The sequence below is a fragment of the Acromyrmex echinatior genome, chromosome 3 (genome assembly GCF_024713525.1).
Source record: "Acromyrmex echinatior isolate Ae372 chromosome 3, ASM2471352v2, whole genome shotgun sequence".
NCBI classification, from domain to species: domain Eukaryota; kingdom Metazoa; phylum Arthropoda; class Insecta; order Hymenoptera; family Formicidae; genus Acromyrmex; species Acromyrmex echinatior.
Genome location: NC_141854.1, coordinates 6,200,080 through 6,218,428, shown reverse-complemented (window position 1 = coordinate 6,218,428; position 18,349 = coordinate 6,200,080). Strand labels below are relative to the sequence as shown.

Sequence of the window (18,349 nt, the reverse complement as noted above, 5' to 3'; positions counted from 1 at the left end):
ACACATCCGTTATCCCAATAAAAACATTAATTTATCACTCACTAATCCGATGCGCAACAGCGGAGTTATATCAGCAACGTCGCTACGATGATTCTGTAATAAGAAGAATAGGAAATCCAAATTAAAACAGAGTACAAAAACCAACCAATATTTCAAAAAATATTTACTAAATGCAAAGTTCTCTTAAAAATAAAATCATATAATATTCATAATAATTTTTATATATAAGCATTGAATTTTTAATTCACCATTCAGTTATATAAAAATAATTATACATTTTCTTAAAAATACATGTTTATAAAGTTTCAAAATAATTTTAAAATAATCCTTTTATTTTCTAATTATCATTTTCAAATTATTAAAATAAAACTACTGAAAAAAATAAATTTAAAAGAAGAAGGATACAGATGTAACATAAGTAAAAAATAATATTTACCGCAAGGTTGCTCCGCCGGTGCCTGATATCTCTCCCAAATCTCCTCCTCCTCTCAGAATAGGGTTGACATCCTCTCGCACAGGACACTCGCGTAAAACACTCGCGAATAATACCCTATAATCGCGCGCGGACTATAATTTGAGTCCGATTACTTGAACGGCACTCCCGATGCAAACGCGCGACGCGACGAACCGGCTGCGGTTCGTTCATTTCAAGTAAATCGGCGACGAGGGTACGTTAGCTTCCCTGTCGTTGGATTTTTGCACGAAGAGAACGATTTTATTCAAGTATCTAAAAATTTATCTAAAAATATCGTTCAGACAGATCCGAAAATTTTTAGATACTTGAGAAAAACCGTTCTTTTCGTATAAATATCCTCTGGATATTGAGCCTTCCCACCACGTCAAGGTCGTACCCGTGAGAAGGAAGATAATCTGAAAAATGTAATATGTAGCTATTATCTATATTACTACGCAATTATTATGCAATCGGTTAACTTTTAGAAATGAATATCAAACACAATTCTGCAATTCGTTATCATTGCGAAATAAATTTGGAGCAGATAAAAGGGTTGAATTTTTCATTTATAGATGATGTCTGTAAGATATCATTAGAGTCAATAAAATGGGCTAGAGATTAATAAAAAAAGAGAAACGTTTCTTTCATTATCGATAAATAATATCAAAATTACGTTTAATTTTTAAACGGATCGTATAACGAAAGGTGCACAAAAACAAAAAATTAATTAAATTATTAAACTATACTATTAATTGTGAAAGCAGGAATTGCGTTATTTGCATGTTCATACTGAGATTGCTTTTTTATAATTCGTGTAATACCATTCGTACAGACAAGTAGCCGTGTGATTCTTCTTTTTAAAACATATAATAATCGCAGGAAATGCTAGATGTAATACGAAATGTTGTATTTTATGAATATTCACGTAATACGATTATTAGTATGATTAATTATTCATAGAGTACAACATTTCATATTATATTTGGCATTCTTCGTGATAAGATTTCAAAAAGTAATGTGAAAAAGAGCCGTACGCGACACAACTACTTGCTTCTACGAATCTTAATAAGAGAATGATTGCGTGATAACTACGCATAAACCTAAATATGACGCGCCGTTCCGAGTCACCTCCACCCCAAAGTCGCGTGCCAACCGTCTAACTGTCGAAATATTAACGTACATTACGAAGTAAAATAATGTTCTTTACATTTTTAATGTTCTCAGATTAATGAAAAAATTTCTGTCTAGTTCCTTATACATCTATCTAGATTTAGCGGCGCCAGTCGTTTAATGTATCATGTATCATAATTATATCGTGATCAAGGAACATATTTAACGTTCATTTTATAATTTTAAACATTTTGTATCAATTACAATGTGCTGACAAAAAAGTAAGAAGTAAAAAAAGGTTTTTAACGTGATTTTTCTTATATAACTGCTCACATGAAGTGCTTTTGACATCCCAATATTATATTTCAATCTTTATAGATCTTTTTTATTATAGATCTTTTGATTTATAATTAAATAAAGATTAAATATGACATATATCCTTTAAATGAAGATAAAAATTAATTTTAAATTATGAAATAATTTCGACTAAATAAAATAATATGTATAAATAGCATATACATACATTTAAAGATATGTAATTTAAATATAATTATCTGTTTAAATATATTTATCTGTTTTTACTTTTCCCGTACCATAAGAATGTGGAGTAACATGAAAATGATAGAATTATACGATTCAAAGTGATAAAAAGCAACAATTTGAAATATCTAACAATAAGAATCTCATTTTTATAGCGTATATGTGAGAACACATGAAATATCTAAAATACTCATTGAGCTGTGTATGTAATGAATAAAACGTAAGCGTGTACGCGGCACAGTTGACTACATCATCACTTCGGCATTCATTCGACGATCTCGAAGAGAGACGTACGTATTTACAAGTCGCTCCGAATGTCGCAGTAATTAATGAAAATTAAATACCTACGAACGCAAATTACATAAGGTTGCCTAAAGCTAAGGAGTGTACTAAGGATTAATAAGTTTTATTGCATGGTTTTTATTTCTTAGATTCATTACGGAGAGTAATTGGGAACTATCATTAGTATAAGTATGAATATATTTATGAGAAATATTAATATAAGTAGTGGTTTAATGTAGTAATTATTTTTTATATTTGAAATTAATCTTGTAAAGTATATAAAAAGATAATAAGTAATTCTCTGATTAAGATTAGAAATGTAATAATGGAATGTATATAGTTTTTTGATCAAAGAATATAATATTAAAAAAATAATTATAGAACTATATAACTTATATTGAATGAATTTATTAAAATAATAAATGGAATTAAATAAATTAATAGAATAATAAAAAAAATTATATTAGATAATTTGGTCAGAACATTATTTTATTTTACATGAGTTAAAAATAGATTTATGACGGATTTATAGATGAGAGGGGATTTTAATTAATCATTATCAGGGATGAGTGAAGTGGGCATATAAATATGCAAAAAATAAAGAATATTAATTTTAGAGATTAAAGATAAATATATTGGTTGTGAAATAAAGATATTTTTTTTATTTGATTATTTTTGTTTTAATGAGTTAAAATTTATATTTTTTATTTATATTTTTAATTTACAAAATTAATATTTTTATAATAAATTATAAAACATTCTTTTAGATATTATAATTTATATGTTTTTATGATTTCTTTAATATTGATTTCTTTAATATTGATTTTAATATATAAATATATATTAATTATATTAATAATAGTTGAATTATTAGTAGTGAATATTTCAAGAATTATGTATATTATTATGATACAGGTATGTATAGAATTTTATTTTATTTATTATTTAATTTTTAGGGTTTGTGAGAGAGTTTTAGGATTAAGATTATTAATGATAATTGTCTGATTTAGTGGGAATGATTTATATTATATGTTTAATTTTTTATAAAGTTTAAGTAATGTAGGATAGTAATAATTTGATGATCATTTTTTAATGATGATCATTATTTTAAAAATCAATTAATATTTTAATAAGAGATAGACGGAGCTCCTCCGCATTATGCACGGCTTGTTTGTATTTGAATAAAGTTTTTCCGAATCATTGGATTGGAAAAAAAGGCGCTATTGAATGGTCTCTCAGTCTCAAGATTTGTCATCATTAAATTTCTTTTTGTAAGGATCATTTAAAAAGTAAAATTTATGCAACATAGCTAACATTTTTAGAAGATTTACGTTAATTTATCGTTAACGAATGCCGAATCAAATCATCCTATAAATGTTTCAGAATCCAAAATATATAACAATGTTTCAAGCAAAATCTCTATTATTGTATGGTAGTCAATATTTCGAACAATTATCACGGGAACTTACACAATTATATGCGTCTTAGACCTTTGCAAATAATTAATGAACTGATTCAATAGATAATAAAGAAAAAAGATATGAAGATTTGTTTGTTTCATACTTGACATTCTGTCATCTAAACAAATTGATCGAATTAAAAAAAATCAAACATAGAAATATAGGAAATTGAAAGGCCTTTCTAATGAGATATCATTTGGTCTCTCTTTTTCATTTAAAATTTTTTAAAGATTTTAAAGAAGAGAGGCACCCCCGTTTAGGGAGTTAAAGTTGAGGGTAAGAATTATACGTCAAAAGATGTCTCTTTTCAAATAAAAATTGATCTTTTTACATTTTATTTGAAAAATCATTTTTATATTCGATCTGTTTTGTTTTCAATAGGCCATCCTGTATTGTTATGCATTATTTTATTATCATATTATAATGAATATTACATCTACATCGCAATGCTTTACCTCGAAGAACGATCACCTTCCAACTCATTGTCAGTAATCACCTTAGAAAATGTCAATGAATGATAATATTACGTGAATTACGTTTATGTCCACATGAATATACAACCGATATATTATTTATTATAGTAAGTATTTAAAATTTAAAAAATGGAATTTTTTTAATGCATTTATTTCTACTTTTTCATGTCATTTATAATACATATGTAATTTACATTAAAAAATATATCTTTTAAAAAACTGTTGCATTTAGTTTTAAAAATATAAGGAACAATTGTTTACAAGTTGACTATAATGCCTAACGTCTATCTGTAACTATTCCGTATCACACGTATTATTTTAAATGTCAATTATTATCAGACACGGTCATCAGCTGATAACAAACTGTTCAGCATTCTATTGTATAAAAAGTATGCGTTGATATGCGCAGTTAAACTATTTTTGTGGTACCGCGTTGCATTGATATCTATTTGCCAATCTTCATGTTAACTTCATAAAACTCGTAGTTTTTACTTGCGCTAAAATTAGTTAGCTTTTACAAGAAGCCACTATTAGTGCCGCGCTAATTACCGAAGTGATATAAATTCAATTAGTAACTCACATATATTTCATTATTATTCGAACATGTGCGAATTGAGTACTCAAAATAAAATATCTTACGAAAACGTTCAAAGATGGATAGACGAGATGATGCCAAAGATCATCGAGAATCTTGGATCGGACATTCATAAAGCTCAGTACGAATTATTAGGATCTACTGGCAACTGTATTATGTCCAACATATATCGTATACGTTTAAAATTTGAGAATAAAACAAACAGACAGAATGAAGAATTGTCTATGATACTGAAGAGGCCTATGTTGGATTTTAATCAGACAGTTCGTATTGATCTTCAATTTCGCAACGAGATCTTGTTCTATCAAATGTACGCCCGACCAGATAATTATGCAAAATGTTTTTATGTTGAAGAACGACCGCCTAACGACTCTATAATTGCTTTAGAAAATGTCAACGAACAAAGATATTATTCTTGTCCATATAAATATGATCCTCCAGTGGAATACACATTAGCGGCGATGCGCGAGCTGGGACGATTTCATGGTAAAGGATATGTCATGAAGGAAATGCAATGGGAAAAATTCTTCGATATCACAACGAAAATTCAAGAAGTTAGGTTTACAAACAAAACGGAAAATATATACAAGTTGGCTTGCAACATTAAGACATCACGAGTGGTAGAATATCTTCGCAGCCAGGATCATGATGCAGTTTTCTGTGATAAGATGGAAGCCTTATTTTCAAACGCGTTTGAAGAAGTGATGATAAAAACGATACAACCGCTTGAACCTCTAGCCACGTTGTGTCACGGTGATTTCACATTGGACAATATTCTCTTCAAGACAGAAAACGATAATGGACAGCATCTTCCAATATTAATTGATTTCGCGCTTATTAGATACTCGACACCTGTCATTGATCTCTCCACGTATCTTCATTTATGTTGTTCAAATGAAATAAGAAAAGAAAAATTTTTCGATTTCATACAGGCTTACCATGACTCGCTTAAAGAATATCTATTAAACACCGGCGTTCAAGATATTGAGAAATACTCGTATAATGCTTTGTTAAACGATTTTAAGAGGGGTGCTCTCTTTGGTTTCGTTGTTATGTGCATCTTTATACCGACCATACTGGGATATCTCACACCAGAAGTATTAGTACGAGAAATATTAGATTTTGGCCCTTTAGAAAGCATGAAGAAACAAAGATATGCTGGAGGAGACAAAGTATCCAAAATACTAGTTGATGCCTTGCTGTATCTAAAAGATCTTGGTTGCCTGAAACATGTTTTATAGTCGCGCGAAATAATTCGAATGAATAAAATGTAATGTCTGTCGATTAATAACATGAAGCTCAACAATGAATAGATTTTAAGTTCAATAATGAATAAATTTTAAGCTTTAATTTGTCAAAAATGTAAAACTCGTTCCCTGTATAGAGCTACTAACTGATGTTGTTTCACATTTTTGATGTAACATCAAATGTACAATATTTTATTTACCATTTGTGTAAAACTAAATATATTGGAAGAGTGTTCATGAACATCAAAATAAAGAGCGTTCCTTAATATAAAATATAGAGCCTTATCACATTAATTAATTCAAAATGATATCGAGAATAGGAACATCAAAATAATCATTTTCTGTATCAATACTGTTATCTTTCAAATTAAAGTTGAGGCACGTGAAACTTCAATCGATTTCTCTCAGATCAATGCTTTGCTCGTTGTATATTTTATACCTATAATATTATATTCAAAAACTATCCATTATATTGATATCTTTGAGTGTATATCAGTTGCACAAGTTCTAGCATTAGCCAATCACAGCTCTAGAAAAAAATAATTAAAAAAATCTCCCTAGTCGCTGTAATTGATAGTAAGCAATTACAACTACTCTCGATATCTTTTGTTTCAGATCATAAGCTATATCATGTATGAAAACCGATTCTATTACCAGTACTAAATATTCCATAATTATTCAATGCGTCTTTAAAACGAATCATGAATATATCTCGATAATAGTACATGACATCACTTTGTACATCTTATTAAAATAATATTTTTAAACTATGTTTGTATGAGAATACACCGCCAATAAAATTTTCTGTATTTATATATAATTATATATATAATTATATAAAATTAACATATTTTACATATAATTATGCCTATATATATTATTAGGTGTTGGAATTAATTCGTAGCGTTTTTTAATGAAAGAATGTTATTTATTTCACATGAGCATTAAAAAATACATTAATGAAAGTACTTCCCATCACTTGTAAAACGCTACGAATTAATTCCAACACCTAATACTTTTTTCCGAGTTTAAATATTATGAATATTATACTATCTTATACATATATAATGTTACTTACATATTTATGTAAGCAAATATATGCATGGTTGGAAAGTAATAAGTATTTATAACATATACCTATTGTTAATGTTAAAATTACATTTTTTTAATCCTTTACAATAAGAACTTATTTAAAATAAAAGGTTTCTGGATTCTAAATTATTTGTAATAAAATTGTTGGATATATTTGACTAAATTTATTTCATTAACTACAAAATTTATTGCATAATTGACGGCGATCCTAACAAAGTAATGAAGATCTTCAAAAATCTACCACAATCCGATCGATAAAAGTATATATATCCTTAGAAACGTAATTAAATGTCATTTTTTGTGTGTGATTAAAGTTTGGAGCGATTGTGGAAAATTAAAAATAAGTCAAATTAAATAGATAGACAATTAACGATCTCTCATAAGTATGTGTAACAAAAATTTTCTACGTTTCTCTCTGCATTTTGTGTCAAAATCTACATGTGCGAGAGCGATGTCTAAGATTATTATCCCACATCCAGAAATGCTCCGAAATGAAAATTCCCTCGCGTTCTTTCATACGTGCGATCAAAAATTTTCTATGTTGGTCCTTGCTTTGAAATCAAAATCTACAAGTGCGAGAATAATGAGAATTTACGGTAATTTATGTAAAATTTATGTAAAAATTCTTCATGAGAATAACAAAACATGTATTTTTGTCGGTCATCCTAATTTTTACTCGTTTAATATAGTTGACCTTGTATCGAAGTTTATTATTCATATGTGTATATTGATAAAGACTCCGTAGAAACATTTTTATCATTTTTTTTTTCTTTAAACATTATTTCTTGCGAACTGTATTTTGCAAACATTATTAAGATATTAAAACATTAAAATTTATTAGAGATTTTCATTATAATTTGAAAATAGCAAACAACTGGACAAGTATGTATAAATGAATCACATCACAAATCATATATTTACAATAACTTGCAATAATTAACGCAAAGTTAAAATTATTGCTCATGTGCCGGCGTCCTTTGAGATAATTTTAATTATTTTCTTTTTAACAATGATAATTAGTATATCATAGAAATGACTTGTGTATAATGTTCTTATATTATATATATAATATTATTATGCCTAAAAAATTTGAGATTTTATAACATAATATTAGTGCAGTCAATTCTCTTATTAATTCATTTAAAACAATAATTAATTTTTTACTTGCAATTAAAGATCGGATATCCAGAAAGTATCCGATATCCGGTCTTATCCCGGCTTTTTTACTATCCGACCGAATATCATTAGCATCCGGCTATATATGTATATCTGATTGAAATTTTATTGAAAATTTGCGTCACTGATGAAGAATTCGATTCTTTTCAGCTGAACTTCTTGCACAATTCATTCTTCCTCTTTTTCTTTGCACGTAAGAGAGACAAAGAAAATTATTATCGCTATCTTTTCCTTGCTTTCCTTTTTCTCTTTCTTTTTTTTTTTTTTTAATAGAATGGAGAAATTGCACCGATATCCGAAAAATATTCGGTATTCGGATGGATAATGACTCCATCAATATCTAACTGGATCTCAAATATATGATGTCACATATTCTTTCTGAATATCCAATATCCAATCATTATTTATTACTTTACATAAAATTTATTTTGAAATATAATATAAAGAAAATATGTTAGAAATATATAATTTAATACAACGTATATAATACAACATGATAGATATTATGTAATACACTATAAAATAAAATATAATATAAATCAAATTAAGATATAATCTTATGGATATTAATCTCTTTGAAAACTTTAAAAAAGACACAATGCTGTTTGGCGATCATATTAAGAGTGAAGTTACGTTAGATTACTTTTAATAGAGTTATCTTTACTTAAAAGTTCCGTTTCATACATGATGCATCATTTTATCCTTGTTGTTTATCGAATATTAAAAAAGAATAAAATATTATATCATGCACATTATGCGTGAAACGGAACGTACCCTAACTCTCATGATAACAAGTAATTAATCATGATAAAAATGACAAATATAAGTCACGCGCGATTGTCAGGACGCAGAAATAATTTAGTTAAGAGATTCAAAAATATAATAAATATAAATATAACGTTTTCGATTAATTTTCGAATTAAATTTCGATTTATTTTTTGAGCCATCAGATAATTATAAAAACCTTGCAGAGATACGCATAATTGTCGATTATCAGGAAAGAAATTGCCTGGCATTAAAACATTTCACAAATATGGAAGCATATTTCAATATAGTAAACATAATTTTTATAGTAAACATAATTTATTCATGATAATAACTCAAAAATCACATATTTTTATTAATGTTTTTAAAGGAAATATTATAATATAAGTACATTATATAAAATCACGACTCATCATACAATTTTTTTATTATACATTAATTTGTCTCTGCTCGATTTTGTTCATAACTTAAAATTAAGAATATAAGACTTAAAAATTCCAAGTAAGCTAATGGCTCATCGATTGCAAATATATTCCGTAAAAACAGTACAGTATAATATATAAAGAAATTGCTTACGAAATGTAATATATCTTAATTTGATTTATATTATATTTTACTTTATAGTGTATTACATAATATCTATCATGTTATATTAAATTATATGTTTCTAACATATTTTCTTTATATTACATTTCAAAATAATTTTATGTAAAGTAATAAATAATGAAAAAATAAAAAATTTTTATGCAACTAAAAAAGAACTGCAGATTTAAATCGAAGATGGTGGAAAGCCTCTACTACAGGTAAGTCCGTTTTATCGAATTAAATTTTATTTAAATTCTTAAATTAAAAATATAGTTTGCATAGGAAAATTTATCAAAGTTTTTATCGTAATTATATTCGGTCAAAACAATCTAAAGTTAGAACAATTTGTACAGCTTTTTATAATGAACATCTAAACAATGGTATTAAATTTGGTTTCCTCTGTTGCATTTTTTCTTAGTATATGTTTTGCACTAATAAATACTTTTAAACAGTATTAAAATATTCTTGATGCTTTTTTACATTTTTAATGTTTTTTTAAATTTAAACTTCAATTTTTAATTAATATTTTTATAATGCATTATAAAGCAATTATATTCTGTGGACATAACAATGAATAGAACCAAACCGGTGTACGTAATGCGGAACAAAATCGAAAACCATGGATATCCGCTGGAAATATCCACAGTTACATAGTTTAACGTACACATTTTATGTACATGGAAGAGCCCAGTAAGTAGTAAGTGAGTTCTATCTAAAACATAGACACGTTTACTGTTAGGCTTCTTTTTACTTCAATCAAACTCTGTCAAATTTTCGTAATTATGAGTAAAGCGCTAAGAGCGTAATAATTGAGAAAAATATTAATATTGTTATTGACATTTATTGACATAAAAATTTTTAAACATAAGTATGAATAATTAGTTTATAATTCAATATTAATTCATTTTATATTAATCATTTTATAATTAATTTAGTAAATATTTATATTAATTTTTTTAGTAATTAATAAATAATTTAATGATAAAAATTTAGTATACTTGCAATGACTTTTGTAACTTTAATATGAAATTTTTGAAAATTTTATTGTAATAAAGCATTTTACATAAACTAATTCTCTTTTTGGATTTAAAAGGATAAATTTTCTTTTGTCACACACATTAACATACCAAAAACAAACAATAAGAACATATGAAGATTGATTCGTTAATTTCAGAAGATTAAGAATATAGGAATCCATAATCACTTTGATATATAATACTATTTGATTCTTTTTAATTATGTGCTTGGCTATGTATAATAAGACAGAATAGACAATAGGCTTGGAAGTAATTAATTTATTACCATTACAAGGTTATACAAGTGCGCAGATATACAAATACCGTACAAGTATCATGTGCTCATTTAATCTGCACATCACAATAGCGTGTGCTAAAGCCAGCGTGTATTTTGCAGGAATTGAGCATTTTTAATATTACACTTATAACAGTTACAACGATATAAAATCAAGGCAATTCATGTACACCTTAATTCTAATGCAATTAATAAACACGTTTGCGTAAAGCTAAAAGACACTTATATTGAAGCACAAAATATTATATGCGACAATATTTCGATTGCATAGCAAATGTCTCTATCCCTGCATTCGTTTACGTAGCGGTTAGCGCAGAAATATTACTTTACCTTGTTGTTCACCGAGTGTTAAACAAGGATTAAATGATACTCTCTGCGCTAACCGCTGCGTAAACAAATGTACCTAATATGATACGAAGATCGCAATTGTATCGTTTTCATAATGGATTTAATTATGCAAAAAAGAACTTTTTCAAAATACAAATTTCATATTAACATTAAACAAATTATAAAGTGATTCTCTTTTATACATTTTTTAAAACCTTGAGAACAATTCAATGTCTCATTTCTGTAACGGTATAATAAACATCTAATTATATTCCGCTTAGACACTTCCGTTCTTTTTCATATAAATGCATGCAAGTATCAAATATTCCTTATTAACATTCTAATTAACATCGCCAATTTTTTAACGATTATGATTCCACGTGAAGAATAAATCGTTATCGCAGCACGGTATTTGTATTTTAATAATTACATTATTACGCGTGTTAATTATGACCCATACGTAATCATAATTTATACAATCTCAGAGATTCTTAAATACTCGTTTAACTACTCTTTACGTAGTTTAGCAACGAGTAGCAACCAGTGTAGCAACGAGTCTTTTTTTTGCTGTTAAACAATTTGACTTACTTTTATCAGTAAAATTTTATAGAGAATTCTGAAGTAATTTCTATCGCGCGCATTTCCATGACGTTTCGCTTGTTTAGCATTACCGTGCCTCTAGATATTCTTTTTAATTTTTTTTTAGTTAATTTATCAATATATAAATAGTAATGAGTATATCAATACATTGGTATGCTACTATTTAAAAATCCCTGAGATATTGTATCTTAGAACAAGCATAAAAGTATATAATTTCCGAAATGGAATGAATATAAAAATCATCCTTAATATTATATAATTTAATCTTTAACTTAATTTACCTATGCATAGCGAGTCAATTGCATAATTATGAAAAGCTTAAATGTTTTAAAAGCCTTTTCTGAAACGCTTCCCTTTTATTCTACAAAAGAAGACAAAGAAATTGCAAGGAAAAAACACCTTTCAAAAAATTTCGAATTAGTGGCGCAATACAAAATCGCAATATATACAATCCGAATCATCTAGTCGTAATTTTGGTATCAGACGTTTAAGGTTTCCACAATTTTGCACGGCTCGCGAATGCAGATTATGTTAAAACGTAAGTTTCAACAGATATGGCACCGTATCTATAATTTATGTTATATATACATAAAATATATACAAAAGAAAGAAAAACATAAAATAAAAATGAAAGTTCGCGCCACTCGCCTCGAATGCAAAGATTTTCAACAGAACACGAATATGAAGCAAAAGTATATCAATATATCTATAAATAAGTATAGAAAGATATATCTTTTAAAAGTTATACCATTTATTAGAAATAATTGTGTTGTTCGAAAACTGTTATAATAATAACCATTTTCCTCCACTATATTTTTTCTTTTTTTTACTGTTTTCTATAATTTTACTTTAAAAGTTTAAAAATCCTTAACCGCAAACTATACAAATCCGATGTGCAAAATTCACTATCATTCGGATCAACGCGTCGGGAAAGCATCTCACCGGCTTTATGTACATTGCAACCTGTAGATTACGAGTTCCAGTTGCGTTCCAAATTTTAATAGTTTAGAAACATATCGATAAGTGTATCGTTCTTTTCTAACCACGACTTGAAATGATTTACAGCGAACAAGTATACACAACTTGTGCAACTTAAAAGTTAAACTCTTATTATTATTACGTAATAAATAATCGTAGAGCGCTAAATATATATATATACACTAATGTCGATCGTCGCCGCAGTATCAGATACAATTCGATAACATCAACAATTCACTCGCAAAAGCAAAAGTCTAAAAGTGGAGAGAAAACTCTAAGGATATTTTAGCGAAACTGACGCAACAGCTTTTATCATAGGTATACACAAATTCCATGACGTATAGTTTGTACAATCTTACTCAGCCGCCAAAATGCATTCATTTTTTCGATGTAGCAATATTTACAATAATTCAGAGGTAATTCGGTACTTTAATTACAAACCACTAGTCATGACTTATGTTACAATAAATCGCATATGTTATAAAATAACATCCAACAATAGTACATACAGGAACTATTTCGCAATTTCATCTCATTTCTTTCCATACAATTTACAAATATTATTTTTAAAAATGTTTCCACATGTCTAACAATACTTTTATATTCTCAAAAAATCGATTGTTTAAGTTTATTTTAGAGAATAAGATCTGTTATATATTTATTTAAACTAAATGATAACTGTATATATCTGTAGAATCTATGTCCATAGAATAACAAAACGCCAAACGTTGTTTCATAAATTATTTTTAAAAAATTATTTTAGCTATTTTTCATATTGTTAACAGTTCTTGTATTGATATGAAATTTATATTTCCATACTGAATTTTTTTATAAATATAAACTAAAATCATCTACATCAAATTTAAATTAATTGTAACTATTTAAATACAAAACTAGAGACATAGTGTAAAATAAAAAATTGTTCTTAACAACACAGTGTTTCATCGAAAGAAAATTGTTTGAGAAAATGTAATCTAGAATAGTGTGTGTATGTGTGACGTAAGAATGATCTAAACTATATAATTCCTGTATTAAACGTATCTTCCTCGATATTTTTGTTTTATGTTCATCTTCCTCATGTCTTGTATAAACACACATGTAATATCTAAATCTATTACTAGAAACGCAATGTGCTCCAATATAATGACGAAAAAATTGTTCACACTGATTCGGGAGTAGGTGCGTCCTGGTCATTTTGACCGAAATATATTTTCGCACATATATGTATTATAACTAGAATACATATGATTATAATTATTATAAGTAATAATTAATAAGAAAACGTTCTGATAATGTTTTATATTAATCAATTCAAAACAAAGGAATGTAATAATTACTGGAAATAATTATATTTATATGATACATCTTTATTTTAATTTATCTTTTTTTTTGTTTGTTAAAATTATTGATATATGTAACGAAATAATAAGAAAATTATAATAATTTTATTTTTTATTTATAAAAATATAGTAATGGGGGAGACTGGCGGAGATGACAAACATTAACATAAGTCGCTACGGTTTTTAGATCGACCGTTATAAACATATCAAATTTTATGTAGATATAAGCGTGTTTACGTCATCTATTTTCTCATATTATACGAAAAACCATTAACAAACATTTATGTAAAAATATAATAGTGCCAATAAATTGAAAGATATAAATAGAAAACGAAAAAGTACGGCAAAATGACCGGTACGCGATTACTCCCAGATTAATAACGATGTACAATCACATCCATCTTTGATTTTAAATTCTTTTCATTTTGTTCGACTTGCCAGTGCTAAACTATATTATTAAAAGCAGACATTAGCTTCCATAATTCTATCTTCTTAATTGCAGTTTTTTCAAATGTCGTAACTTTTCATGCAGTCCTGAGCGCGATAACCTGCCACGCCTCACAATCCTCCGCTAAGTCATGCTAAGTGCATCATGTCCTTCAGCGGCGTATTCGTTAAAGTTTTTATTTAGTCAATCATACATCGAATCGAGAAATGTCGCTTTTCATTTATCTTCTCTTGGATTACGAGAGTTTCTCGATAATATCTCGTCTAACAAGATGATTGAAAAATTTAAGAATTTACATTTGGATAGTTGAAAGTAAACACTTATTTGTATTAATTCCCATTCTCTCAATCTCTTTAATCCCAATTCTCTCAAGATGGAGTTATCCGTTCTTCTTACTATCCATGTTAATAACATTTTGTGATGCAGCATGTTATCTCGAAAACCTCTATTCATCTAACGGCAGGTAACACCCATCGTTAAAACTCGAACCCGCGCAAATGGCAATGAGGAAAACCAAAGCCTGGACTAGTCGGTTTTCTTTTCTAATGTTATGCCATAATGCTATGCCAAAAATGATACACGAGTACCTCGAGATATCTCATAGTTTCTCAATTCTATTTGGGAATTAATAGTTTATTTATGCGGAATTCTATATATCCGATGACAATTTATTTTCATATCGCGCGTCCCAAATACATTATCGAAACGTATCATTCATATAAATCGCGTGAATAGCGTATTTTAACACAATAAATTATACGTTAATAAAATAACAAATTGATGCAGATTAGTTTAATGCTAGAAAATCTTTTGCGATTCATCATCAGCGTTTCCTGAAATTCTGTTATCAATCTCGGGAAATCGAAAATCGCGGCTATGTCCATGAGATCGATTACAAAGTGACGACGTGATATTTGTTCGCAATGCCAACTAACATGATGACAATCAGTGATGCACGGGCGGCGACGATGACGACAACAATGGTGATGATAATGATACCGGCGGAGAATCAGACCTGCCCACCTACATCGGCTTGATACCGCAACGTCAGATACTCAGCTGCCTCTGTCATACGGGCGATGCTGCTGTGAAGACCACGCAGATGACGCTTAAAGTTTTCGGCGGCGATGCTTGCTAGATCGACTACGCATTCTTCACCTTCTAGACCGCTGTCAATCTCAATGCCGTTCTCAGAGTCCGAGTCGGAGGTCCAGGCGATCGAGGACGCGCTCTGTACACTCTGCATAGACGTGGTGCTGGGACAACGTACATGGCCAAGTCTGCCACTGCTTATAGTCTGATGATGCGTCAGTTCAGATGGGCTACCAATCGGATGACTCTTAATCGGCGTTTGATCGTCCGCCACGGTGCCTCGCGTAGGCTCCTGTGACCACAGTAACTCGATCTTCATCTGGTTGATGATGTTGTAGAGACGGTATAGGTCGGTGTTGGCCAGGGTGTCCTTCACCGTGCAGCCGCGTTTGCCCTTCATGCAGATTGTATCACCCGCATCACCCACGGATAGATCCAGCAGACGGCTAGGCACCAGGATAGTGTCCTCCATCTCGCTCACGGTGCGCACGAACTTCTCCATGCTATTCAAGATACTGGCGTTGCTGAATTCCGGCTCATCATGCCGGGCGATTCTCCGCAGACTTCTGCAATGAAAATTATTCATTGTTTTTTCAACATGTTTTTTACACATTTCGAGATAACCTTACGTTTAAAGATGGAAAATTATTCATTTATTCGATAACAAGTAAAATATCGATAATAGAAAAAGGTACAAAAATAAACGATTTATTAAGACTGTATAATATAAATACATCACAACAAGTAAGGAATAACGCCTATAACGATCGAAACTGAACACTCTTAGGTGCTTAAATATTTTATTTGTGAATTTATATATTACATATGAAGTCATCTCATTTGAACTGCGCGCCGAATTTATTTTTGGACTTTTCAATACATTAAAATCTTTTTAAAGTGTTGCCAATTGAGCATTAAATTATTAAATTGCTTGTCAATTTGCAATATTATTACAATAAGTTTCAGTTGCGTTTTTAAATTCAAAAAATCAATTCAGCGGACAGTTAAAAAATGATAACTATAAATTTAAATAAAAATATTTAAGCATCTAAGATCCATTAAAAAAGATCCATCAAATACATTTAACTATAATCTGTACTACACTAATTCTTCCTTCTTACGACAACCAGAAATAATTAAAATTCAGTTTAATACTTTCGTTGTCATCATAAATGTTTCTTCAAATGTCGTATAGAATAATACATTAATGTTGAGACCATAAGTAACGATCATAAGTGAATAAAAATTCAGTTTGCATCACTGATGGTGAATATCGCAGAATATTAAAGAATAGACATTCATAGTAACGTTTTATTGAGATTTTGCAACATTAAAGAGGTCATAACACGTACGTTTCCTTTTATGGACCTTTATGCAACTTCTATTTGGAGTGTTTTTTTTAGCAAATTTGCATATTTTCGGAATATTTGCCTATTAAGATTAAAATAAATAACTCTGTACAATATAACAAATACAATAGAAGATAACTGTATCCAATATGATGTACTTAAGCGTAATTGCGATATTTTTATCGAACATTGAAAATGTGGTTAAACTCAAAATAGAAATATTCTGGACCATTAATTAAAAATATGGAATATTTTGAATATTTACATGAATGCAATGAAGATTTATTTATCCATGTAATTACAAATAGGTATAATATCTCCTAAAAGTGAGTTTCATAATAAACAAATTGTTTTTTGAAATTGGAATTTAAAAATTCTATGATCAAAATCAATTTTATTGATCTCTTTAACAAAATTTTTTTAAATTTGCTAGAAAACTTCGATCCTCAAAGGGTTATTAATTAGCTTTTTATCAGACTATAATATGATTTTTTAAAGTTTTAACAATTTTAAGAAATATAATTTTCTTAAAACAAAAATTGTTATTTCACAATCATAAACTAGAGATGTGCGATTTTCGGATCATTAAAAATCAATTCTTTACAAAAACATTACTTCAAAATAATTAAAAAGAAGTCTTTACAAGAAGAATCTTTACAAAGAAATCAATTTAAAATAGTCCCTTTTAATTAGAAAAATCAATTTTCGTAAAAATCAATTTTCGTAAAAATAGATCGGTTTAAAATCATTATTTTTGAGAAGATCGATTTTTTTACAGAATGGAACATCCTATCATAAACATTTGAATCAATTGCAATTAATTCTAACAAAATTTTTGGTATTAATAATCAGAGAGAAGTCATCCGGATTTTGTCTCTTCGCAAAATCGCCATATTTTTATTAATGAGACTGACATTTATTATTGAGACAGCTATTAATAAGTCTGGAATATATTATACAATATTCTGCGCGGTAGATGACTAGACTGACTTTGCTCGACGGCTGAAGATATTCAATAATCAAAATATCATAAAAGATTACTCGAACGAACGTTCAACATTTTACTGCGGAAAAGAAGATTTCTTAAACGGCTGATGCGTACGTTTGACAATGGTGGCGTAATAA

General features: G+C 28.5%; 2 protein-coding genes across 3 annotated transcripts in view; one reads left to right on the top strand and one right to left on the bottom strand.

The window, feature by feature from the left end:
• The first annotated feature begins 3,226 nt into the window (after positions 1-3,226).
• LOC105151518 (hypothetical protein) lies at positions 3,227-6,997 on the top strand. Its single transcript, XM_011065274.2, has one exon. It carries the CDS (start codon positions 4,923-4,925, stop codon positions 6,153-6,155), a length of 1,233 nt encoding a protein of 410 aa, XP_011063576.1. The 5' UTR covers positions 3,227-4,922; the 3' UTR covers positions 6,156-6,997.
• A 4,062-nt stretch (positions 6,998-11,059) lies between these two features.
• LOC105151517 (mid1-interacting protein 1) overlaps positions 11,060-18,349 on the bottom strand; it is a 37,636-nt gene continuing 30,346 nt past the window's right edge. For both annotated transcript variants that reach the window (XM_011065272.2, XM_011065273.2), the window contains exon 2: positions 11,060-16,441. In XM_011065272.2, coding sequence (XP_011063574.1) covers positions 15,793-16,441 — 649 coding nt within the window. In that variant the 3' untranslated portion in view covers positions 11,060-15,792. The remainder of the gene's footprint in view (positions 16,442-18,349) is intronic.

Bases quoted from the DNA above. Each gene is read 5' to 3' on its own strand.
- LOC105151518 (XM_011065274.2), top strand. From the start codon at position 4,923: ATGTGCGAATTGAGTACTCAAAATAAAATATCTTACGAAAACGTTCAA.